The sequence below is a fragment of the Strongylocentrotus purpuratus genome, unplaced genomic scaffold (genome assembly GCF_000002235.5).
Source record: "Strongylocentrotus purpuratus isolate Spur 01 unplaced genomic scaffold, Spur_5.0 spur5_scaffold_7, whole genome shotgun sequence".
NCBI classification, from domain to species: domain Eukaryota; kingdom Metazoa; phylum Echinodermata; class Echinoidea; order Camarodonta; family Strongylocentrotidae; genus Strongylocentrotus; species Strongylocentrotus purpuratus.
In genome coordinates, this window is record NW_022145613.1 from 30,767,822 (window position 1) to 30,795,301 (window position 27,480).

General features: G+C 37.8%; 2 protein-coding genes across 4 annotated transcripts in view; both read right to left on the reverse strand.

The window, feature by feature from the left end:
* Nucleotides 1-1,149: 1,149 nt before the first annotated feature.
* On the reverse strand, nt 1,150-13,273 carry LOC105443552 (serine racemase-like). Of its 2 annotated transcripts, none has more exons than XM_030974859.1 (7): nt 12,860-13,273; nt 8,173-8,383; nt 6,204-6,440; nt 5,171-5,281; nt 3,580-3,654; nt 1,951-2,169; nt 1,150-1,558 (listed from the first exon to the last, which is right to left on the reverse strand). In XM_030974859.1, the coding sequence occupies exons 2-7, from the start codon at nt 8,374-8,376 to the stop codon at nt 1,367-1,369; spliced, it is 1,038 nt and encodes a 345-aa protein (XP_030830719.1). In that variant the 5' UTR covers nt 8,377-8,383; nt 12,860-13,273; the 3' UTR covers nt 1,150-1,366. The 2 variants fall into 2 exon arrangements, with proteins under 2 accessions (XP_030830719.1, XP_030830718.1); XM_030974858.1 differs by having other exon boundaries at nt 12,711-13,273.
* Nucleotides 13,274-16,298: 3,025 nt separating this feature from the next.
* The window catches only part of LOC592140 (DNA replication ATP-dependent helicase/nuclease DNA2), a 28,219-nt gene continuing 17,037 nt past the window's right edge, over nt 16,299-27,480 (reverse strand). The window contains exons 19-31 of one of the 2 annotated variants that reach the window (XM_030974213.1): nt 27,076-27,186; nt 26,372-26,515; nt 25,238-25,357; nt 24,648-24,829; nt 23,664-23,779; nt 23,043-23,171; nt 22,398-22,591; nt 21,819-22,023; nt 20,975-21,139; nt 20,044-20,232; nt 17,727-17,873; nt 16,863-16,908; nt 16,299-16,701 (exon numbers count right to left, since the gene is read on the reverse strand). In XM_030974213.1, coding sequence (XP_030830073.1) covers nt 16,864-16,908; nt 17,727-17,873; nt 20,044-20,232; nt 20,975-21,139; nt 21,819-22,023; nt 22,398-22,591; nt 23,043-23,171; nt 23,664-23,779; nt 24,648-24,829; nt 25,238-25,357; nt 26,372-26,515; nt 27,076-27,186 — 1,747 coding nt within the window. In that variant the 3' untranslated portion in view covers nt 16,299-16,701; nt 16,863. The other variant, XM_030974212.1, reaches the window with a different exon arrangement.

A 27,480-nucleotide genomic window follows, 5' to 3' on the forward strand; every position in this document is an offset into this window, starting at 1 on the left:
TGTTCATAGATGATTGATAAAATAATAAGCAATTTCCTAGGTGTAAACTTTTTTTTTTGACTCACACTGTAGTAAATCTCTATCATCAGAGTAGCGTATATCACGACCTAGGATGATATGGCATGCAGGCACGCCTTTGGATACGCTTCTAGCTTTTAGTTTTTAGTTGTTATACAATTTAATACCAAATAGTTATAATTTACTTAAACGGAAATTATGAAACAATCCCTTATGTTCATATGATGATGAGTAACACGAAAATCTTTCATTTGTTCGTAAAATGCAAACACACAAGATTGTTTTTGTTCAGATCTGGAGACTTAGATCGAAAACTTGACAATGTTGATTTTTTTTTTCTCAACAATTTCGTGTTAATTAAAGGTTATGACTTGAAAAACAAAATGTTCAAAAAATTGAATTTTCTTATCATATATTATGCATAATACGTAATTTATCCAACATTTATGCAAGCAAAAAAATCGCAAACTTATGTTTCACAGAGTCTCTGTTCTTAGTTTTTTTTTCAAAAGATTAATCTTAAACCGTTTAAAGATCGTAAAGGACTGTAAACCAAAAAAGTTATGAATTTTTGAAAACACTGTAATTTAAGAAAATGAAACATGTTTTATGTGAATTATGTGAAGATGCTACGATGTTATTTCAATTTGATTGTCTATGATTGTTTGATTAGTTCAAAAGCATATATTTATCAAATTAAATTTACAAAAAACAAAATAATGATATGATCTGGCAAATATTGATAACGATTTGATTGTCCTTGAACAGCAATACCATATAATCAATAAAATGTTTGTCATATCTTTTATGCACATATTTAGCCCACAGCATAATTAACAGTAGCTTAGCTCTTAAAGTTAATATTCGACCCAAAATATGCAATTATGCTACGGAATATTACGCTAAAGCCTCATTAAAGCCTTTTATTAATGACATTATAACTCAGTTAGTTAACTACGAGTAATATTATTACTCTTCAAAATGTTAATATTTATAAGTAATGTCATTAAATACTTAGAATAGCCTTTAAAATATGATAGTATATTGTTGTGTCATTGCGTTTCTCTAAATACTGTATATATATATATATATATATATATATATATATATATATATATAAGATAAGATAATTTCTAGAATCAGAACGCTCATATATATATTCAATTTGATATCATTTCATTATGTTTCTGAACCTGAGAACATGTATTTGCTTCTTGCATGGGATCCGTCATACATATATCAGTACGAATACAATAATGACATAGTTACAATGTCAATTCCTGATAACCTGTTGTAATACCATTTATGTGTCGGCGTACGAGGAGGATATTTGTCAAAGCAAGTTATATCAATTTTCATTATCTTGTAGGAAGATTCTCATGCACTCCTGACTGATGTTCCCACCGGAAAGGATCACACCAACATTAATGACCTCTGCCGGAAGTGACGCAAACTTTTCGCTAAAGATGGCGGCCAAAGGGACTCCAGCACACGGTTCAACGCATTGTTTCAAATAATGCCAGACGAGGAGAGTAGCATTCTAGGAAGCGACGGAAGGAAAGACGGAATTTTGATTAATTGATGGCTTAAATTCAAGTCATAAAGGATTAACGCAATCATAGTCACAAGTCACAACTTTTCCATGCCCCCTTTTAAAACACAATGTATATTAATTAAGTATACATTGCCCCAAATGCGCCAATTGTTAAATATCAACCCCAAAATAGCATCCTTAAAATATGATTTTCTTTTTCTTTCTCTCCTTTAATAACAAAAGTTATTTTTTATAAAGCACCTTCATCACTTTTTTTTTTAATGCACGAATCAAGTGGAACCTCTCCATTTTTTAAAAGACCTTACGTAGAAAAATGAGGTTATTTGTACCAAATCTTAACTACGAACTGATCGGTTAGAAAATCGCACGGGCATCACCTTGATTTCATCTTCGGATACCGATATGACGTCATCGACGTACTCCTTGATGATTGGCCAGGTATTCGAACCAATAGAAACTCTCAATCCATCTGCAACGGTTGAGTTTGCCTTTTCTACATGATTTAGTTGGCAGAGATTGCCGTTACGGAGTGAAAGTTCGCATGAGTTCGAGAGTGAAGGCTCTGCTCCAATGATCAAAATATTGGGTTTTATTGCCTGGTATGAGAGAAAGTAAGATAAGTGAGTCATCCGTAAATAGATGCATTATATAGTTTTTTACATGAAAATATCATATCAAATTCGGGTGTAGAGTCTTTTCTCATTCTCCTAAAACGAAAAAACTTAGTCTGGCTGTGCTCTACGTTTGCAAGCAAAATTATTTTCTTAAGGGTAATACAAAGTTTTGGGAAATTTTGAAAAATGGGTTGATAGTGATTCTTTACAATTTTGATATATTTGGATGCCCCTGTGGATGTATTAAAAGCACTAGAAAATTTAGCCCCTGAAACACTTCTGCTTTCGAGAAAAATTGAATATAAAGATTTACCGGTGCTCCCGGTAAATTTTGATAAATTTCAAATAGCTTCTACGGCCGTACAATGGTAGCTGCGACCATGAAAATCTCAGAGTATGTAGTTGTGGTATTATAATTTCCAAACGAGAATAGCTAATCGGTCGATTTTATTCAATAAACATTGTTTTATAGCTTAATTAATATCTTGACCTTGAGAGGGAGCTATTCAACATAAAGTGTTTATTATTTACAATTTCATATCTTTAGAGTCGATTTCGACCGCGACAACGATCACTGAATATTGTAGGATCGTATATGCTTCCAATATGATCATTTGAACCAAATTCATGACCCCATACCAAAACTTTGTATTACCTTTAAGTTATTTATGTGAATCTCAGTCATCATCAATTAAAGATATTTACAGACAACAAAATCGAATATTTCTATCAATACAAGGCAAAACCGTTATTGGATTTGTGTGGGGGTAAGGTAAGGGTGTGAAGGAATAACATACATGTGCCTTTTGTGTAATAATAGTAATAAAAATAATGGTAATAACACTAGATTGCTTAGTAAACGCAAAATACCAACGAGGTCTCTCTGTGTGTTAGAATATCACCGTATTAAATGTCACGAAAAAATTAGATTACACATTCAAGAACGATAGCGTTTTCAATTCGGATTTAAGTTCATCTAACTGAGTGATATTCCTTAAATTCCGTGGGAGTTTATTCCAAAGTTCTGGTATCTTGATCGATATGTGTCTCGATCCGTATTAATACGGACTAATAGGTGACACAACCGAAACAGCACTTTTATTTTACCAAATATATTATCCTCACCTCCATTTAAATCGAAGCATCAAGACCTAGGCGTGGGGTTTGAATCCCTATCGCAACATTATATTGTCCTTTGTATAGTCATTAATCTTTATTAGCTATGCTCTCTATCCAGGTAAGTTAAATGGGTACCTGGCAGGAATTAATTCCTTCAAATGCTTGAGCGAATTATATGGCAGCCGTGCTAAACCCCGGGTAATAATAAAAATGAAGCGCCAGGAGTAGCATTGTGCCAAATACAAGAACTCACACTAAATATTAATAACCAACCTTAGCAATCGTTGCTATGCCAGATATAAGTCCTCCTCCACCTACTGGTACCACAATCGCGTCCAATTCAGGGACCTGTTAATAACATTGAAATCATAATAATAATAGCAACAATATTCCGGGGTTATATGGCGCTTAATTAGTACACCGAAGATATCTCTAAGCATCTAAGATATATTATTACCCGGTCATTAGATTCAGGCTCGCCCGCACAATCATAATGTATGCACATTCTCCGTTCCCTACGGAGCATTCCAGCAATAAGCTATCTTTTCAGACTCTCACAATGCTGAGCAAAGTACAATGCCATTGGCATCCCAGCGGGTACCCTTTTTAACGCCTGGGTGGAGAGTGGCGAAAAGTGGATTAATGTCTTGCCGAGGGACGTTAGTGTCGTGCTGGGATACACAAACCTTTGATTGAGGTTCAAGTGGATGAGCCACTGTACCATGATGCCTCCACAAAGACAAACCAAGATAGAAACAAGCATTGCCAGGCTGCAACAATGTAATCTGAGATTCAGATTTTTCAAAATACACAGTAGCTATAACATGCCTAGGCCTATTTATATTTTAGAAAACTCGAGTTGGAAACAAACATTAAAGGTAAAGACCAGTTATGGTCATGCGATTGCATTGTGAAAGAAACGTTGTGGAATCGATCAGAAAAGGTTGATCATCTAGCATCTAGCATCTGCAAGGTTCTGGAATCATCAAAATGATAAGAAATTTGGCACATTCTTCGTAAAGTTACAAGCGCTATACACAGAAAGATGTATATGGGACTACCCTATATCTCTCACAGACCATGAGAGAAACAAATTTACCAAATATATGAATTAGTAGGCGGTTTCCCGGCAAATTTTTTATCATCATGTATTAGTCAAAACATGTTCTTTCACATGATTGGTAATGAGAGCTTCCATTTTCCAATACTGGTCTTTACCTTTAATTAAGAGGAGCACAATCCATTCATGCTAACACATTTTGATAGGGCCCGTAATTTGGTTAGTTATTTTGTATGTTGTTATGTGCTCTGTCGTTTGGATCAATCCACAACAGCAAAATCAAATTTCGTTTGTTTGTTTGTTCGCACTTGTGTACCGAATAGGAAAGCACTGTGTTTACGTCATCGACTTTCCTCAATAATCTAGACCCTGTGACAATGGCAATACCAATATCGCACAAATTTCAGATTAGGCGGATTTCCTTAACACAAAAATTAAGACGATTTGTGCGATTGCCTCTGAAAGTAGGCCTACATATAATGAAAAGTATTCAACAGTTTAAAAATGAACTTTTTAAATATTTTTTTTAATTCATTAATATAAATGCATAAGGAGTGCTAAAGAATATCAAAATTAACTAGAAAGAAGAGAACATATTATTGCTTTCAAAATGAATCGAGTATATCTCCTTGAGAGGTAATGGCAAGCGCTTAAAAGTTCTATCGTTCTTTTACCAGACAAGTCCTTCGTGCTTTGTAATCATTTGTTTTTCATCTGCGTTTTATTATTTGTTGAATAAATAGTGAATCGTGAAATAAAACATGAAAACAAAATGAGATAGATAACATTTTGGGACTTTCGAACCTGGCTTAAGAATTCCAACCCAACAGTGCCTTGACCAGAAATGACGTCATAAGTTTGTCCTGATGATATGTATAAAGCCCCTGCCTCGACAGCCGATCTTGGCTTGGCAACCTAACAGTGATGATATTGTAAAATACAAATTCAAGTTTAAATTTATTTTGTCCACATAACTCACAAAAACAAATTACAAAATGGGTAAAATATGTAAAAAGATAATCATAACAAAATATTAAAAATATTAAGATAAAAACCGAAACATGGAATAAAGAACGGTACATGTAACGGTAACAAATACACGGAGTATGCAATTGTATAGCATACAAAATTAATATACACTGTCTTGAGAGGTTCTGGTTTAAAATATGGCAAGAGGTGACTCCAATAGTACTATTGGAGTCATCGAGAGCCATAGTTTTAACCAGTACCTGGAAAAGAGGGCATGGTATATTTGTTTTATATCCTGCATCAAAACATTGTTTAAAGAATTATTTTAAGAATTTGTTTATATAAAAAAATCAGAGTTTCCTTGACTAATATTAAAAAAGCGCTCCCGAATGGTGTTATATTTCACCGAGGCCGCAGGCCGAGATTAAAATATCATCGCACGTGAGAAATTCTGAATTTGGAGTTGAATAAAAGAAGCGCCATAAATATAAAACTGGGGGTATTAGCGATCATTTGGAGTCAGTTTCTCTCGATTACACTTTTGGTTGCCTTCGCGTCAGATGCGCGCGAAAACAATGCAAACAATGGGTCCGCAGGGAAGAGAAGTGCGCAGTTTAATTCACCTTTTTAAATGAAAATAAAATACATAGCTATGTGCATCGCAAAATGATGTATGTGCCACAGACGATCACGACAAATAAAGAATTGTTTGCCTGTGGCCTCAGAGGTGTTTCTCAGTGTTACAGACTTCACGGAAAGATAGGTATGACAACTTCCTAGCCCCCCCCCCCCCTATGTTTGAAAACAGTCTTTAATACGACGACCCTGTCTAAAGTCTGGTTATACATTATATGAAGCTCCTGTTTACCCGTTCTTGGTCTCCGGTGAAGAGCTGTACTTTAGCTCCTAGTGATTCAACCAGTGTCTTCTTCAGGGGCGAGCAATCTCTACTCATAAGGATCGTGCAATTCTTGATGCCTGTGGATCCGGCGGCCACGGTCAGTCCTGCTGCAAAGTTCCCTGAACTGTATGTCACAAGGTTGACGTCAGAGGGGTCGATACCTGTCTCCAGTAGTTTTGTAAGGGCAGAACGAGCACCACGAACCTGGAAAAGAGATCGGAGAGGTTTGATATAGTTGGGCACCTGGTACGGGACTAATTTCCTCGTTTCAACAATTCCTCGTTTCAACGACATCCCGCCGGGAGGAGATCGTTTTACCCTCAAGCATTGTAAAGGGAATATCTGATAATTCTTTTCTACGGTTTATTTTTATATATATATATATATATATATATATTTTTTTAAAATTTATTTCTCTATTTTTTCATTTTTTTTTTTCATTTTTTTTTTTTATCATAACCCTTCTTTTTTTCTCTGAAGGAAATTTAATAGGAAAAAAAATATTGTGGAAAAGAAAAGAACAACTTGAAATTTATACGCAAACTGGTCATAGTACAAACTTTATTTGCGATTTGTTTGAAATGTGAAAATATAATTTTTTTAAAAATATTTTTCATCTGTAAATGTGCAACTTTGTTTGTAACTTTGTATGGAAATGTAAAAGTTCAAATTTATTTAGACCTATGTGAAGATTATTTTGTTACTTTGTATACAATGTTATAAATTATGTACAATTTTCTTTATGAAAGGAGAGAATAAAAAAAAGAGTTTATACTGATTTGTACATGTTATATGGCATGAACGCGGTGCGTTTCTTCTTTAACCTTGCTACAAGCCCATGTATAAAATATCTTATTCACCTACAATACTGTGAAATGATATAAAGAGTGTGCCAGTCCATATATTATGGTATACGACTAATGGGGATCGGATATAGATTTGTATGATGATGATAACGATGATAATTGCTATCATTATTATCATCATTATAATCATTATCATTATTAATATATTATTATTATCATCAGCGTCATCAACATAATCATTAATACCAGTTAATATTGTAGTAGTACTACAATAGTAGGCCTAGTAGTAGTGATATCATTTTACTTGTTATTATCCTGAGGCTGATTATCACAATACGTCATGTGCCAAGGATGTATTGCTATATACTACATCCAAGATGTCTACCAAAACTCTCGATTCGTTGGTGAAATATATTATCAGGAGAAAAGAAGAAACATTAGAATACACATTTTTAATTCAATTAAAATATAAGGAAGGAATAAGTAGAGAAAATCATGACAATAGACATTATGTCATAAACTGTTGTCTTTAAGCTTACCTTTATTTGCATCTGGTATGAGATTTGCTTGGTCATTTTCAAACTTGACCGACACATAGGGTTCTAACTACATGTAACAGGAAAACATCATTTAAGATTGTGTCTAAGGATGTGGGGGTCATTCCAGTTGTTATCTTAGTTGTTTCGGTTTGTTTTACCATTCAGTGTATGGTGTGTTGGCTCAGTCAGTAGAGCGTCCGCCTCACAACCGGGAGGGCGTGGGGTTCGAACCCCGGCCGCATCATACCAAAAGACGTTAATAGACGGGAGTTGCTGCTACCTTGTTTGGCGTTCAACAATAAGGGATAGAGCAACGTCGATCTGGCGATGCTCAGTGGCTGCCCGAGTGGCTGCCAGGCTCACGATCAATTGGGCAAAAAGAATTTCCATTTTCGGTTTAACTTTTAAAAAAATTGGAGTGGACTTTAAAAGATTATTATTATTATTATCAAAAGATGGACAATACATCCACGCAATTTTGGAAAGTTGATCTAGGCCTAATCACTCTGTGATATATCATTTTAGGAACCACTCTCTACGGTTATTGGCGCTTGGGTTTAGAGGTATGAATGAATGGCGACACAGCCCTACCTTAAAAGATCCTGTCTTCTGTAAGTGTTCGCATTTAAAAAACACTTTCCTCCCTCGGGTCTTCTGATCCAGCTTCGACGACGTCATCACCGGCGTCTGATGGATTTGACCAGCGATTCTCTTCGCGCTTGCCCGGACAGATTCCTCAGTAACAGAAGTCGTAACGCTGAACGGCAATGGTGAGCCCTGTCGTTCTGACGCCATGACTGATCTGAAAACAAACCAAATATTCTAATTTACTATGTCTAGGAGAATTTCGTTTTTGTTTTTTCTTTCTATCTTATGTTTGTTACATGTATTTTTCTCTAAGCGCCATGAGTAATGAAAGGTGGACCTGGGGGTGTTTCATAAAGCTGTTCGTAAAGCACTTTACGAACAGCTTTATGAAACACCCAGGCGCGGATCCAGGGGGGGGGGCCGAGCGGGCCTTGGCCCCCCCCCCCCCCCCCCGGCAAAAAAAAAGAAGAAAAAAAAAAGAGAAGAAAGGAAAAGAAGGGAAAGGGAAAGAGGAGAGAAAGGGAAAGAAAGAAGAGGAAGAAGAAAAGAAAAGGGGGAAGAAGGAGATCGGGGGGGGGGGCCAAAGGGCCTTGCCTCCCAGGCTGTCGCCCCCCCCCCCCCCCCCACCCATCAAAAAAATAATAGAGAAGGAAGGAAAGGGAAAGAAAAAAGGAAAATAGGAGATACTGGCGTACTGATAGAGGGGGGGGGGAGGGGGCTTGGGGGAAATCAAATTCAAACGTGTTTTATTTCAAATTCCATAATTGTGGATTACAAATAACGCTGAAATTACATAATTTCCGAGATTTTTCCTCACTTTTTAGTAAATTATACTTTTTTATGCGTTTGTTGGAAAATGACAAATTCCTAAATTTACAGCCAGGCAAGAAATATAATTCTTGAGATTCCTACATGTCAGGGCCCGAGGAACGGCGGGAATCGGGAGCCTCGAGCCCCCCCCCCCCCACACACTTTAAAAAAAAGTATATTAAAGAGAAATTAAAAAAAAGAAAGAGAGCAAGAAAGAAAGAATAGTTAACTGCCAGTGTTAACAAATAAAGAGGCATCAAAATAAGATCATCTGACCGTGATTAAATGCCTAAAACCCCTAAGCTTCCGGGGGATCTACCCCCTGGATTCCACCTAGGTCCCTAAGGTGGGCCCTTCGATGCTCATCTGACGGTTACTTAATGCCTAAAACCCCTGATTTTGGGGGGCTCCCACGCCAAATAGTGTCCTGCCAGTGACACAAAATAATAAGGATTATAACAAAATGCTCATCTGACCGTAAATAAACGCCTAAAACCCCTGAGTTCCGGGGCTCTGCCCCCTGGATTCCACCTTGGGCCCTAAGACGGGCCCTTCGATGCTCAGTTGACGGTAATTTAATGTCTAAAACCCCTGATTTGGGGGGGGGGGCTTTGTCCCCTTGACCCCACGCCTAAGTGTCCTGCCAGTGTGACAAAATAATAAGGATTATAAAAAATGCTCATCTGACCGTAATTAAACGCCTAAAAAACCCGAACTTCCGGGGGCTCCACCGCCTCGACCCCACTAGGGGCCCTACGGCGGGCCCCTGAATGCTTGTCTGACCGTAATTTATTGCCTTAAACGTCTGAGCTTCCGGGGTCGGACAAGGTATCAACATGTGTTAATCTGACCGCAGGCGCGTAGCCAGGGGGGCGGTGGGGGCGGTACCCAAACAATCACCGCCCCCCCCCCTAAAAAAAAGAGGAGAGAAAAGGAAGAGGACGTAGAAAGAAAAAGGAGCAGACAAAGAACATCTTTAAAATTCAGACAAAGATTAGTGTAGAGAACGGTACAACGCATCGTCTTCTTTCTCTAATAATTTAATGAAACGTAAAAGCCCCCGCGCTTCGCGCGGGAGGGGGAAAACTGAACTCAGACGAGGATTAAGCATCAAGAACGGTACAAGGAATCGCCTTGTTTCTCTAATGATTTAAAGAAATGTAAAAGCTTCCGCGCTACGCGCGAGAGGGGGGGGTAACTGAATTCAGACGAGGATTTTTTTTCGAAAACGGTACAACGAATCGTCTTCTTTCTCTAATAATTTAATGAAACGTCAAAGCTTCCGCGCTTCGCGCAGGAGGGGTTGGGGGGTTGGGACTACATTTAGACAAGAATTAAGAGTCGAGAACGGTACAACGAATCGTCTTCTTTCACTAATGATTTAAAGAATCGTAAAAGCTTCCGCGCTTCGCGGGAGGGCCCGGGGGGGGGGGGCGAAAATGAATTCAGACTAGGATTATTTTCGAGAACGGTACAACGAATTGTCTTCTTTCTCTGATGATTTAATGAATCGTTAAAGCTTCCGCGCTTCGCGCGGGAGGGGGAAAACTAAATTCAGACGAGGATTAAGAGTCGAGAAATGTCAAACGAATCGTCTTGTTTCTCTAATGATTTGAAGAAATGGAAAAGCTTCCGCGATTCACGCAGGAGGGGGGGGGGTGGGACTGAATTTAGACAAGAATTAAGAGTCGAGAACGGTACAACGAATTGTCTTCTTTCTCTAATGATTTAATGAATCGTAAAAGCTTCCGCGCTACGCGCGGGAGGGGGGGGGGGGTAACTGAATTCAGACGAGGATTTTTTTCGAAAACGGTACAACGAATCGTCTTCTTTCTCTAATAATTTAATGAAACGTCAAAGCTTCCGCGCTTCGCGCAGGAGGGGTTGGGGGTTGGGACTACATTTAGACAAGAATTAAGAGTCGAGAACGGTACAACGAATCGTCTTCTTTCACTAATGATTTAAAGAATCGTAAAAGCTTCCGCGCTTCGCGCGGGAGCCGGGGAAAACTGAATTCAGACGAGGATTAAGAGTCGAGAAATTTACAACGAATCGTCTAATTGTTTCTCTAATGATTTAATGAATCGTAAAAGCTTCCGCGCTTCGCGCGGGAGGGGGAAAACTGAATTCAGACGAGGATTAAGAGTTGAGAAATGTACAACTAATCGTCTTGTTTCTCTAATGATTTAATGAAACGTAAAAGCTTCCGCGCTTCGCGCGGGAGGGGGGAACCTGTATTCAGACGAGGATTAAGAGTCGAGAACTGTACAACGAATCGTCTTGTTTCTCTAATTATTTAATGAAACGTAAAAGTTTCCGCGCTTCGCGCGGGAGGGGTGAACCTGAATTCAGACGAGGATTATTTTCGAGAACGGTACTATATGAATCGTCTTCTTTCTCTAATAATTTAATGAAACGTCAAAGCTATCGCGTTTCGAGGAGGATGGAGGGGGAAAACTCGCCCCTCCCTGCACCCACCCCCCCCCCCCCGCATTACGTCACTGCTGGTCACCATTACGTTCCAATTTTTGGCTCGCATAATTTCAATTTTGGGCCCCCCTCCCCCCTAAGAAATCCTGGATCCGCGCCTGGAAACACCCCCCTGTGCGCTTTACAAGTAGCCGTATTATTATTATTATTATTTAATAGTCGGGTTCCTTCGCTTACTTCAAATCATCGGGTAGCCGCGTCGGGTCGGGTGGTTGCGTTATACCCGACTTTATATTAAGACATGCCACTAATTTATCCACGAAATATCGTGGTTAATGTTTGTGAAATAAATCCCTCTCATCTACATATGGTCTGGTCAATTTACCATACACTTTGTGAAAACCCTATGACAATTCTACGAAAGGTCGCGTCATCTTCCGCTTTCGTTTCACGAAATGCCGTGTAGAAAGGCCGTGTAATGCGACTACCCCACCGGACGCGATGGCCGGGCCGATGATTCGAAGTAAGCCGATTCCTTAGGCCCAGATATAAATCTTAGTTTTGGGGACACTGAGAGGAAAAAGGCTCCAAACTTAATACAGATACTTAGCATGCCCAGAGATTATATTATCTCTACAGAACCAATTAATCCACTTTTTTCATGTGGTTTATTATGCTGGTTTGTGGATTTTGGTGGTATTAAATTGGCATTCAAATATTAACTCTTCAAAATGCATGTATTGATTTATATTCTTTTCCACAAAACCCACAAAATCAAATAGTATCCATGGTTAAATATTCGAATTTATGCAAATTTTTGTAATTGTGCCATTTTCTCCGCTGAGCATACTAATGTATATTGTATTCCTTTTGCAGCTAACATCAAATTCTGTAGAACTTTGCATGAATTATGAACATGTCACGTATGTCCTATCTTTGAAATTTAAACGTTAGCAGTGTCCTATTGTTCAAATTATGCAAGGAAACCTGTTTACTTTCTAGACTTCAATGTCAGACACTATTGACTGACTGGTTTTTTTTCTTTGGTACTAATATACATAAAATGAGCTGTAAAGGGTACATGAGCATCTAACGAACATTTTCAGCCAACATAATTGTTCTAAAATGCCTAATAACACTGGTGGACCCCTAACACATAGAATTTGGGCAATTTGGGCACCGATTTGTCTAAAATCAGTCGGTGGCATCGTTTTCAGTATTAAAGTTTACTTTGGAATACACATTTATAAAAATAAAAAAGTGAACACCGTTTTCTTGTTGGAGCCGTCTGTTTAGCCTACCTCACTATTTGTGTTGAAAGATGATGACAGAGACATATACAGCATAACTCGGGCAGATCAAGCCAACGGATTCTCCCTACCATGCAGCTCCTCGTTTATATACAGCTCTATAAAATCAAAATGCTAGACATAAAAACAAAAAAACTCACTCCTCCGAAAATTAAGTAGCAGGCAGCGCCTCACTGACAGATTCATCAAAGCAAAATCAACTAGCTAGAACTACAATCGTGTTAGAACGATATGCACGCAATTACGTCCGTATTTGCCGTTGATAATGATCTTGATACAGGTTGAAGATCTCGTAAGAAATCTGTAGTATGCAGGATAGTGGAGATAGAGGTAGATATTAATAAGGTGCTAAAAACGGATCCGAAACAGACAACAATGGCGCTTGAATAATTGAGCTGACCTGTCACGCATGGGTGATGTCGGAAAGGGATCAGTGATCACGAAGGGGTGCTATCATCAAACACATCCAAAAGACAAAAGACACTTCCGGCGCCTATGGTTGCTACGCAACTACCGGCGGAACAGCGGAATGTATGAAAAAAGTCGACGATTTTCGGTTGCAGTGTATTTGCAGCTTCTACGAAGTTTGAAAAGAATCGGGACAGAGAAACAAAATGAGTTATGGCGGAGGCAAGTGAAGGTCCTGTGTCGCGAACTACTCTGAAAGTTTGCCCTTTTTATCATGTTTTAAGTGGGTTACCTTTATGATGGATTTCTTACTTTTTTCCATCAACCAAAAGCGACTTTTATACTAAGGGGAACCGCTGTGTTTTATTGCGAGCCACTGGCTTTTTATTGCGATTTCACAGAAACAACTATACTATATATTATATCTTTGTATTTTATGAAACTAATAATTTGAATTGAAGTGAGAAAAGAAAAAAAAAAGCTAGATGACTTTTCAGAAGTTTTCATTATCCAAAGACAAAAGGTATCACACAATAATTCTATGTTATTATATAGAGTATGGTTTGCTTGATCGTTTTTATTTTTAACTAAGCAAATCACTACACCACTTGCTGCCAACATTATGCTTTCATGATTATAACCCAAAAAAAATCAAATATATAACTGAATATACAAACTGAACAACATAACAACTCTATCATTGTAGCCATATTTTCTTCAGGTACTTTATTATCTTTTCTTTTCATTGGTCGTGCAATGAATTCTGTTCTGCAACATACACAACTAGACTTCATCTCTTTTACTAGATATATTTGTACATAAATACACTTTTCAAACCCTTCTTTGTATCTTAATAAATGGAAGTCCAATTCAACCTTTAAAATTGTTGATTTTATGCTCATTTCATCCATTTCATATACGATATATATTTGTATTTGTTCATTTAGTACTTGTTAAATATGAATCATATATAAGTTATTCAATAACAGCAACATGTTGAAACTTTGCCTCCTCAATTTTTTTAATACAAATAGATGTCAATTCAGCTTAACTCTTTACATGCCACACAAATAAATCCCTTGTCCCACATAAAGGGATAGGTATACCAAAGCCGTCAAGATTTATTTCAATTTTTTTTCAGTGCAAGATTGAACTAGAAGACACATACCGTAGAAGTAGGCTATCATGGGGAATTTCACACCATTTGGGTATTTACCCAATAACAGGTTTTGTCAATCGCCAGGATTAGCCTTCAGTATAATGACCAACCTGCTTTATGTAATGCTCTGTCTTTTCCCCATATGGTTCAGTCCTAATCTGACATTTGCATCACCCGAGGACTCAGAAGAGTGGGTATTTCTTGATTGGCCTACAGGGTTTGTACGTCCATTAATGGTATCCACCAAGTCTGGTGTCAGCAGATTATGACCTTCTGCATATGGAAACACCCTCTTGTCTCTGGGAGTCTTCGGGTGATAGGAGGGGCGATAGGAGGGGTGATAGGAGGGGCGATAGGAGGGGTGATAGGAGGGGCGATAGGAGGGGTGATAGGAGGGGCAAAAGCTCAGTTGGTAGAGCAGTGGTCTCGTAAACCAGCGACCTGGGTTTGAAACCAAGGCGATGTGCTAGTGCACTTTGGTAAGGCATTAATCCTCATTACCAGGTCCCTCGGAGAGGACCTAAAGCCGTCGGTCCTGTTATTGCTTACTAACAAGCATTTATTCTTTCTTAGCTGTCAGGTAAAATAACCACCACTACTACACTACTCAATCCATTTAATCTATACCAGTTTTAAAAAGGGTTGTTATGAAACTAATCAAGACCAGAAATAGATAATTCAACAAAGCCATTGTGTTGCACAAAGCAATAAATGATATAAGAATGATACCAAAATAAATTACAAATCATACTACATATTACACAGTGCAAACTGCTTAAAGAGAAGGTTTAGTTCTGGGAAGAAATGAAAAATAATTTGGGAGCGTTACCATTGTTGTTATACAAGTGTGGAAGAACATCAGATAAAACATGTTCACTGAAAAGCATGGCTCTTCAAATGCCTCCATATTCTAAATATGTCATGTAACATCGTAAAAATCAGGACGGATTTTTACGCCACGTGTTCGTGTAGTCCCCATATACATCTTTCTGTGTACAGTGTTTGTAACTTTACCAAGACTTGGCCAAATTTCTTATCATTTTTGATGATTCCAGAACCTTGCAATACACATATGCTAGATGATGAACCTTTTCTGGTCAATTCCACACCGTTTCTTTCACAATGCAATCGCATGACCAGAACTCAACTTCATTTTTAAGAACTAGACAGAAACGTGCATCAAAACAAAAGGAAATCAATCAAATGTAGGAATTTATCAAATTTGTTTTTCAGCAAACACTTTTCTAGAATGTGTGATATTCCTGCAGTGGGTGCAGTGTCAATGAAATCCTGAGTGCGAGTCCACTCATATAACCCAGCATTTGTTGGATTAAGCTTGCACAGAATATATGATTGCATAGATTATGTAACTTATCCTTCTAAACTGCTACCGGTATATATTTGCATAGATTACCTGCCTTTCTAAATTGCTAAATATATATTTTTGCTCTTGAGACGGTTTCACTGAAGATATTGCTTTACTGAGCAGACTACTTTAGGCATTTTCTTGGCTTGTAGTTCACTGTCATAATGACTGAATACACCTCACTATAATACAGTTTAGATAGTAATCAATAAATCTTGTTATGATCAGTGTTTGTTTATTTAGAAATCTAATAACAGTTGAAAGAGGCGAAACTCTGGCCTAACAATAAGAAAAAATAGGAAAACATTTGACACCAGTAATTGTATATTTTCAGTACACACACTCCATAGGTACAACAAAATAACACTGACTTATCCGAGGTCTGGTGTTATCATTGAATCACTTTCATGCTACAGTAGCACTTCCACTTTACATTAGTATTGAACATGAATTAGATGTGTTTGGAGAGAATAAACACATATGTCACACTGAATGATCGTATGCATACGTGCTCAGTCAAACCTGTCTATAGCGACCACCCAAGGGAAACACAAAAAGTGGCCTTTGTAGACAGGTTCCTTTAGTACATGATTCAATGAGAAACCATTTTCAAGGGAAACAAAAAATGTGGTCTCTGTAGGCAGGTGGTCTTTGTAGACAGGTGGTCTTTGTAGAAGGGTGGTCTTTGTAGACAGGTGGTCTTTGTAGACAGGTGGTCACTAAAGCAGGTTTGACTGTATATGTATTGGCTATCTCCTTCCTCTTGAGTGGTTCCTCTCGAATATGTCTTGGTTCCCTCCCGAATCCAAGGCATGCAGCAATGGGAATGAAGGACAATCTCGATATGTGCTGTGCACAGCCATCACAGATATTGATCAGTGAAAAAAAAGTATCAAATGTCACAGGATGAAATTGTACCCAATAGGATATGTGCATACATAGACCCCATTTTACATAGAGTAATATGACAGAGGTCTGCATCTATCACTTGCTTGCCTGAGCTATTCCCGATGTACCATCTACCTCCAAAGAGTTGGAAGCTCAGGAGTGAACAAAATTATCAAATGTCACATGATGTTTTGTAACCTATAGGATATGTGCATACATAGACACCATTTTACATAGAGTTATTTGACAGAGGTGGTCGGCATCTACCTCTTGATTGCCTGAGCTATTCCTGATGTACCATCTATCACCAAAGAGTTGGAGTCTCAGGAGGCCGTCTGCTTTACGGCATCATGTGGAAGATTTCTGACGTACAGGAGGCAGTCAAGGGTCAAAAATTTGATTAGAACGGATCTGCGGAACAGATGCAATTACTCAAGAATTTGTTTTCTTTCTTCTGATCAACAACCTAACGTACTGTAGGATGTTATCTGTTGTGTTTCAACATACAACTCACTATCATACTAGTAGAATTTTGAATCTGTAACATACTGCGCTACACATCTTTTCATATTTTAGCACACAGAAATGACAAAACTGTACAATCCATCTCCCTTTGTGATGAACATACACCAATGTCTAAAAGTGTAACACTTTTCTTAAAATATTAATATCTAATTTCTTTGACATTATATTTAATATCTTATTTTTTAAATATATTTTGATATTTCAATATTTCAATATTACAACTGAACCAAACCGTATGTAATCCTAAGCAACATACCAAAGGGTATCTGAAAATTTATCAATTTAGCAAAACTTTATGAATCTGAGTTACCGGTAAACGTTTAATACAAGGTTGGAGTTTGGATTTCAGTTTTGTAATAGATTAAGTGCAAAGATATTATAGCAGGAACACATGTTGTACAATCACTTTTACAAATCTCTAAATATTTTAATATTACAACTGACTGTATGTGATCTAAAGCAAGATATTATGTCCATACTGTTTAAATTCACAACATATCATAGGGCTATCTAAAAATTTATCAATTCTGCAAAAATTTAATTAACTTGGGAAGGAGTTTGGAATTTAGTTATTGTAAGAAATGAAGTGCAAAGAAATTGTAGCAGGAACACATATCCGTACAATCAATTTTATAAATGTCGGAACTTTTGTCAAGGATATAAGTTGATTTTGTTGCAAGAAACTGATGAGTTTCTGGACGGGGTCAAACTGTGAGAGGCACTTGAGGCTACCGATCAGAAGCAGCTTGTGTTTGGCCCTCGTCATGGCAACGTTTAGACGACGGAGATCATTCAGAATAGATCCACCCTGCAGCATCAAGGAAGAGAAGGAACAGAAACTTTTTAAACTAGATAGAACTTCGACTGCACGCAGTCGATAATGATGCCTCCGTCATAGAGCAAGTTTACAAACCAAAACAGAAGAAATTCAAAAATTCAAGTTTCATTGTAATCCATTAACAGGTTCTCAGAATATCGTGATTACAAGCGATTTCTCATATACATATATGACCCTTTGATCTTTGACCTCATGACCCTAAAATCTACTCAGTTCATTGGCTCTGCAAGATGTCCTGAGTTAAATAGTAATCCATCTGTCAGTTCTAATGAGAATGCGTTCACAAGCTATTTTTGCATACATAATGAGCCCATGACATTTGACCTTTGACCTCATGACCCAAGAATCTACTCAGTTCATTGACTCTGCAAGATACATATATGATCTAAGTTTGGCAGGAATCCACAATCTGTTCTAATGAAAATGCGATCACAAGCTATTTTGCAGACATAATGAGCCGCATGACCTTTGACCTTGACCTCATTACCCCAAAATCTAATCAGTTCATCAGCTCTGCAAGTAACATACATGACCTAAGTTTGGCAGGAATCCATCAATCGGCTCTTGAGATAACGCGATCACGAGCTGTTTTTGCATATATAATGAGCCCTGTGACCTTTGACCTTTGACCTCGTGAGCCCAAAATCTAATCAGTTCATCGGCTCTGCAAGATACATACATGATCAAAGTTTGGCAGGAATCCATCAATCAGTTCTTCAGATAACGCGATCACGAGAACGGGACGTACGTACGGACGGACGGACGGACAATCCGAAAACATAATGCCTCCGGCTACTTCGTAACGGAGGCATAAAAAGTGCCAATCAGATCTATACTTGAATTAAAGTAAACCTCACCCCAAGAAATAACTTTACTTATTCTGAGAGATTTATTATATTCTTGCCCATTAATCTACAAGACTCCCCACCAAAGTGTAAAGCAAGAATAATGTACATTACGGCAGCACAACATGGGCATCGCCATTTTCTTGATAACATGACATACTATGTGAAGTCATTTACCAAGTAAATGTATTCAAATTTATGGACGATTCCTTCCCAGGTGTGTGTGGTGATGAAGCACTTCATTCACCAGCTAAAATATTTTGTACTACAATTGCCAGAATGCAAATTGCATAAATAAGTTGGTGCTTTTCTGAGGTACAGGTATCTTATATAAAATGAAATAGATTTGTCAACTGCTATATTTTAGTATTTTAAATGAATTAGTTACCATTGTTCCCCTGTTACATATTTTTCACAATAATATAAGTTCTACCTTCTCAGCTATCTTTGTTTATATACACTGTATCTCTTGTACAGTTTCGTAAGAAATATTGTACATCATAGGGCAGGAAAACATGTTATTTTTCAGAATACCTACACTCATGCTTTGGTGTGAGTTTCCTTTATCAAAGGGGGTGTAGCATGACGAGCCTACGTGTCTTTCTCGTAGCCCGACTTGGGGCCAATCGGTTAAAATAATAATGTATAAAACATACACGAAACTGAAGCGCGAGGAGAACTTCGGTCTGTTTCGCGAACGCTAACGCACGTTGACCTTTTATCAAGTCCATTCGTTTACATGCAGTTGTCCAAAAGAAGACGTAGATGGCGTTAACCAGTATTCGCCATGCTACACCCCCTTTAAAGCATAAAGTTATTACCGGTAGTCAGCAGAATAGTTTGAAAGAAATATGTGTTCCATTTGATAAGGAATTTTCCCAGATTTTTTTCTCCTAATGTAATATTTGAGTGCTACACAACTCATTAAAATAAAGCATTTTTAGATCTGTTGTTCTGGAATTGTTGTTCTGAAGTTATTCTGAATTGTTTATCAGATGAGCAACCTGAAAACAAGTGGATCAAATCTTGCCGAAAATCATAAGACACAGGAAATTTCCAACAATATGCACAACGGGACCTCATACTGAATTGGTGACAAAACATTTACTTTATTTCTTCAAAGATAGAAGGTTAGGGTGAGGGTTGCAGTCAGGCTTTTAGTTAGGTTTGATATTACGGTTAGGTATAGTGTTAGGGTCAGGTATAGTATTAGTACTGATCACAGTATCTCCATGATGGTTATCAAAATTTCCAGAGAAATTGACATTGTCACAAAAATAACAACCAAGTTATACCTGTGAATCGGTCTGGCTGTGAGAGAAAGACATTACAATGACATCCTTGTCACGACCTTGATACTTGTCCACTGTGTTGACCTCCAGTGACTTGACCTTTGAACCTAAGTCAGCAAGAGTGGAGGTGAGTAGTTGACACTGTCTGCGGTACGGTGAGATGACCCCAATCTGAGCAGCAGTGCAACCAGCCTGAATTAAGATAAAGCAGTATGAAAAATTAATTCAGCTTTCATGAAAGATAATGTGCACTCAATGCCACAAGTGATCATAAAACAAAGTACAGCATAAAATGATGGTCTTTTGGATATAAACAAAACCTTTATAACTTTTTTAATGTCAATAATTCTCTAGTTATTATGAGAAATTTCAAGTCATATCAAGCTGCAGGAAGACAGTAACTTCTCTCTTACCACTTGTAGCCTAGACTTTATGATTTTCCCATTGATCTGATCATAATTCTTATCTCATAAGTCCTTAACAGCTTTTCAACAGCAGCTCCTGATATGCTATAATAGCAATGGAATAACAGATGAAATGATCTTCATGTAATCTTGATATAATTCTTGAGTTATCTTACCAACAGAAGGTAAGACCAGGGGGTGTTTCACAAAGACTAAGATCGACTTTAAGTTGGACTTAACTATGGCAGGCAGTTCATGCCACTGTTTGCTCTAACCATTTACTGGCATTGGTCTCTGAAGAGAGGTATAAATCGTGGTCACAAATCTACAGAATTTACATTTTTTTGTAGTCCATTATTGAAGGAAAAAATATCATCTAAAGATCATAATTGAGAGACCATTGGTGAGAGCAACCAGTGGCAACAATGGCCTGTCATAGTTAAGTCCAATTTAAAGTCGATCTTAGTCTTTGTGAAACATCCCCCAGATATTCTACAGTCTCAAGGTACAAAGATATCGTGTTGACATACTTGCATGAGGCTCTCTACGATTCTCCTGACCAGGATTGCTTCGAGTCTGTTGGTGTTGCTTGGAGAGGCTGCATCGGTTGGACTCCAGGCTTGATCGGTGTTGAGGAAAGACACTACTGTTGAAGGATTCACTGCATCTTCCAACCAAGCGTCTGCACAGGATTCCTAGAAAAAGAAAAAAAGATGAGGGAAAGAGTGACAACTGCAACTATCAATATTGGAATTCAGAAGAGACAACAATATCTTTGGATTCAATGAGTTCATCAACCAGGAGATTGCTTGGGATTCCAAGAGAGGGGATGTAAGGAAAAATGAGAAAACTATCAAGATCATTGATGAGAAAGGACACCACTGTCAAAGGGTTCATTGCATCTTCCAACCAGGAGTTTGCTTGGGATTCCTGGACAGCAGATGAAGGGAAAAGATAAAAAAGTTGAACTATCAAAGAGTGGGTAATGCAGGATAACGGAATACATTTATATGAATATTACAGTAGCAAAGAATATTGGTACCAAATTATAATCTTAAAGAGATGGCATGGACACACATGGACACAAAAGCGTACTGTTTATAGATTAGTATACAACATGACAAAGGACACCAGTGTACTGGTATACATGTGTATTAGATTAAATGTAAAGCTGCTTGTCTGGAATTCTATCAGAATTTTAAAGCCATGTATCAGTCATTAAAAACTAAGTGAGTCTGAGATCACCATTAAAATTGCTTTAACAGATTGTTTCTGGTGGGTGAATATCCTATTACTGCAAGTAAAGGTAATTGTCTTTCGACTCTCTTAGCTGTGGATATCAATTGTGTATTTAAATCGAGATTTAGATCTTACCTTACACCATGCATCCCAGTTTGGCAAAGAGATGGTTGCCTTGGCAACTTCATCATTGCCACATCTCATGGCTCCATCATACACCATGTGATTGGAAATAGACATGATCTCACTGTGCATCCTGAATTGAAGACTTAGGCTTGTAACACTTGAGGTGTGAGCAGACACCAGTCTCTGGAAGAGGCTTTCATCCATACCCAGATCCCTATGTTAACAGAGAAGGAAAGATGAAACAAGAATTGAAAAATTTCACATTTTGGATATGATTTTACAAAGTAGTAATTAGATCATATCATCAATTTTAGTTCTTAATTATAGAACATATAATATCGAGCTTGCTCAATGTTCTGAGACTCTTTCTAAGAAGCAATGGCATGCAATCTGACAAATAAATTAAAATAAATACGCAAAACTCCATCATCTGGAGCTTAATCCAGGTCAAGGCTTAGGAGCAAAATTTACCAATGGAAAAAAGAAATGTAAGTACTTGACTCACATAATGTCTACCATGATGGGCCCACTTGTAATAAATAGGGATGGCATACTATGGATTAAACAAGCAGATACATGGACCATTACCTGGCTCTGGAGCTCTGGACTAGAGGTGGAAGCTGGCACTGGTCTCCGACCAGAACAAACTTAGAAGCAGAGAAGAGTGGTCCTAGACAGACCGGCTGACTGATTTGAGAAGCCTCGTCTACAATGCAGACATCAAAGCTGTGCCGGGTTAAGAGAGCATGCTTCATCCCCAGGCTGGTGGTGGCAACCACTTTCTGTGAGAAGCAGTGAAAATATACACGAGAGTGATTAGTAACGCATTTAAGCTCTCTCTGGTAACTTCAAAAGAGCTCTAGTAAAAAAAAAAAAAGGGGGGGGGGTATTAATTAATTGTAATATGTAATATGAAAAAAAATGTAATATCTTTGTTTACCTTTCTGTTGGAAATGAAATAAATATGAATATGAATAATATGAATTAGAATTTAGTGAAGGGACAGGAGAAGGAGAGGGAGAGACATAGACAGGGAAACGGGGAGGGGAGTGGTGAATAGGGAAGAGTGTAGGGCGGGAAGGGGAGGGCGAGGGGAGGGGAGAGGAGAAAGTGGGAGAGGAGATGGGGAGTGGAGGGGAGTAGAGGGGAGGGGGACAGGGTTTACTTAAACTATGCATGGGTTTTTAATTCCTAATTGCAAGAGCAATCAGTTCTGATTCCATTATTTCATACCTTTCTCTCCATCTGCATTGCTAGCTGTGATACACCTGATGCTTCCTTCATCAGCTTGCTATCAGAGAACTCTCTTAATTCGGGATGGATGTTGTGCTGGGCCCCAAGACGTAGAATGTCAATTTTGTACTGGGAAGAGAAAAAAAAAGAGTCACACAAATAAGATTTTTAAATGCTTTCTTTTCAAACAAAAAGACCCAAACATTTATAAAGGTTTATTTAAGGCCACGGTCTCAACCGACCTCTACAGTGAAATAAGTGTATATTGCCTGTTCGTCAATGAGGCTACACATGTATGATCCATACATAATAAAGTAAAACGTCCTTGGTGAAAGGCGGCCTTTGAGTTGGGGGTCAGTACTCGGTCGTGCCTATTCTTCAAATATCTTTTTGGTAAGAATTAAGCTCACATGTGAATGATTCATTTTAAAAGATGCTTCCCCTTTGATACTATTAATTTTGAAACATCACTATATATGTATGAGCATCAAGCATGTCCAGAAAAGCTTATGATATGATCCTAGATGCTCAAAATGCAATTCCATTAATACCAGAATGCAAACACAGACTACATTCACATACATGACAAAATGCAAATAAAGAGCAAAGACTGTTTAATACCTTGAGGAGTTTGAGTAAGATATTATCCACTGCTGAGTGAGTGTAGCTGGTTAGAAGAACAGACATGCCACAAGCTACGAGGATCCTCACCAGGGCGACGATGGTCGTTGTTTTACCTGGATGGACACAAACAAATTAGACAACATGAATATGACTGCTTCTCCAATATGGCTCCACCTATATTCAATCAATACTTACGATTGTTTGATTGATTTATGTTTATTGATTATATGAGTTTACACGTTGGATTGGACAAGTTGGTTATGAAGCACAGAAGAACTGTTGTATACTCTGAGGTTTTGGAATCATCAAAATGACAAGGAATTGCCTCAGTCTTGTTGAAAGTCATATGCACCGTACACAAAAATGTGTGCATGGGACAACACAAACATATGGCATTAAAGTTTGGTCCAAACACTTTGGCTCTTCCTTGTCATATTTTAAATATGAGGGCTTTCGGAGAGCAATTCTTTTCAAGAGTTATTTCATCTATGATATTCTTCTACACTAACCTAAAAAGAATGGAATAGCTCACAAAATATTGTTCACCTTTCCCAGAACTCTCTTCTTTTTAAAGGGATTGGGTATCTTTGTCTCAGATTCTGTAACAAAATCCTGGATATAGCTCATGCAGCAATCATAATTATAAACCTTTAGGTCAGCCTATGACTTTTACAAGCCGATCGCCTGTCTGATTATCAAGATATTTTGATTGGAAATATAAATCAAATTTTGAGTTTTCCTAATGGTTTTAATAACACCTAGAGTCTATTGGGCGAGTATGGTAAAACCAGTCACTCAAAGATTTTTACTTTTTTGAGGCACTTTAAGATCATTTTGAAGCGCAATTTTTTTAGGGCTTCAATATTACACAACATCATAGACATTGAAAAACATGTTGGGCCGTGCATCTCAGATTTAACATTGTTAAACGATCGATGCCTTTAATGAACATTGACTCTCGATCATTTCTATTCCTCTTACCTGTACCAGGCATGCCGATGATGACTGTGTAGTCCTGGCTTCGAAGCACAGCCTTGATTGCAGCACGTTGGTCCTCGTTCAAGTCCCTCATGATCGTTGCTACCTGACCTCTGGCACGGGCCGGCAAGTTGGGTTTCTGGACGGAGGTCGTGGCCCGTTTATCAATCACGATATTACGTAACCTGAAAATAGTTCGCCAAAAATGTACAGAAGATGATAAGATTCAATGAAATGATTCACAAGTGTGAATGTTTTGATCCCAGAATCTTGTGGCTAGAGAGAGCTAATGTCCTCAAAACCCTTACAAAATTTGCAACATAATACTTTCACACGTCTAATGACGGCCATATTCATTTCAATAAATTTTTGTTAATTTCCAAAATTTTGTATCGTAAATGTGATCAAATCATTCAATCAAACAAATTTCATCAACTTAGAAAGTTTGAGAAAGTTTCATGTAAGCAAAAGTTTATTGTTTAATAAAATAGCAGTTTCTATTTTTGTTTTTTGACAAATTTGTATAACACTTTTATTAAATCCAACATGTTTTGTAGTTTGATTAGTTTTATGTAAAGTTGATTCATACATACTTGTTATGTTCTGGTTTCATGAGCTTGGTGAGATTGACTAGACTAGCTGCCATGCTGTTGTAGCTATCATCCTTGTCGATACGATACACAGGGTTTCCTCCACCATCTTTCTTCGGTTGGCTGGTGTAAAAAAATTAAGGAGAGAAAATGATAAACATACAAGCTACAAGATTTTATTCTGGATTCTTCATTTGGCCACGCCATCAATGTTTAATATACCTTTGATAGTAATACCCTCGTATCATTAAATGACTGGTACCTACACGTATCCACACCCTATTCCATCCACTCTTACTGTATATGGAAAGACCAATTCCAATCTCTGTATGCAAAGGCTCAACAACGAATGTACTTCCTGCAAAAACTGAATTTGTTTCATGTTGACGATGTAAAACAATTTAAATCTGTGTTTCCATATGAATATGTCATTGTACATTTGCTACTGTGTATGATCTATTTGTTTATATTATTTTCTATCGAATATTGTTCATGTGCTTTTTGTAATGCCAATATCTGAATTTCCAAATGGACCAATAAAGTTAATCTGAATCTGAATCTGAACTTGCCAAACAACCTACTTTTCTAATTCCTTCTTCACTCTAATACCACTCTATTAATCACTCCATTCCCCTCTCCTCTTCCCTTCATCTATCTATCACTCCATCCGCCTGATATTAAATACACCTGTATGTGCTGATCTTGATATCTGCTTTATTGACTGTTTTTATTGACTCCAGTCTTCCCTTCTTCACTCGATAACCATCTTATCCATCAATCATTCCACCCTGTTCTCCCTCTGTTTATCTATCTATCAATCCATTAACTTACCTCTCTGACCTGATCTTAATATCTGTTTTAATAATTGTTTCAATTCCATGAATCCTACACAGCCAAAAACGACTCTCCTACTTCCTTCTTCACTCTATCACTTGTATACCAATCACTCCATCTTCCTCTCCTTCACCTATCTATCAATCCATCTGTCAACCCACCTGTCTGAGCTGATCTGATGGTTTCAATGAACCCAACACAGATAGCGACTCTCCTACTTCCTTCTTCACTCTATCATGTCTATACCAATCACTCCATCTCTCTCTCTCCTTCACCCTTCTATCAATCCATCTGCCAACCTACCTGTCTGAGCTGATCTTGATATCTGTTTTACTGATCGTGTCAATGAACCCAACACAGATAGCGACTCTCCTACTTCCTTCTTCACTGATAACCACTCTATCTCCTCCCTTCATGAAGCATTTATCTAGGCTGGCCTCTGAAAATCTGGAAAAGAACACAGAATGAGTATTGCATAAAAATGTAAAATGCTATACAAATGTTTACTATCAACGTACTCCCCAAAAACCTGTCTACAACAGATTACATGTGGTCACTAAAATAAACTCACATTGATGTATATTTGACCGAGATCTAATAAATAGTCAATTGTCTAGATTTAGTCAAGAAAATATTTTGTCCGTTTGGAGCCAGAAGGGCGTTAACTCTGTACTTCAACATAGAGTTAACACCCTTCTGGCTTGGAACAGACCATTTACTGAGAAATCTTCTGCAGATGATGTAGTCCTTCAGATAGGATGTTGCATAGTCTCAGATCCCCTGGCTGCATCCATACTAAGCCTATACATGTACTTGTTCTCTTATCCCCCTGGTGAAAGATATACAAATTAATCAATCAAATGATATAAATGTCATACATGTTCAGTACATGTATTGACTTCTTAAAACTCATCCTTATGACAAAAGCGAACAAAACGTTACCCTACTAAAACCATGTATCAAGTGATCTAATCGGGTCCTTATCATGAATATACACTTAATCTTACCCTTTTTTTCCTTGTTTTCTTCTGAAGATCAGTGTAAATCCTCCACTCTGTTGGTCTTTTGGTGTAGCACTCATGAACTCCATATGACTCCAGCACTCTCCATCCTTCTCTCTGCAACAGCAAAGACATTTGAAAATTACTACTCATATATATTTTCAATCTTGGCCACCTTCTGGAATACAAATTAAATTCTGAACACCTCTTTTTCTCAGAATAGAAAATCAGTTAATGCCAGATCTAACAAGATAGTGTGAGGGAGGGAGGAAGAGCGAGAGAGAGAGAGAGGGAGAAAGAGAGAGAGAGAGAGAGAGAGAGATAGGGAGAGAGATTTCTTTCATCTTTTTTTATTATAAAACAATTGGGATTAGCTAGTTTTTCTATACTTTAACCATCTTTTTATACGCC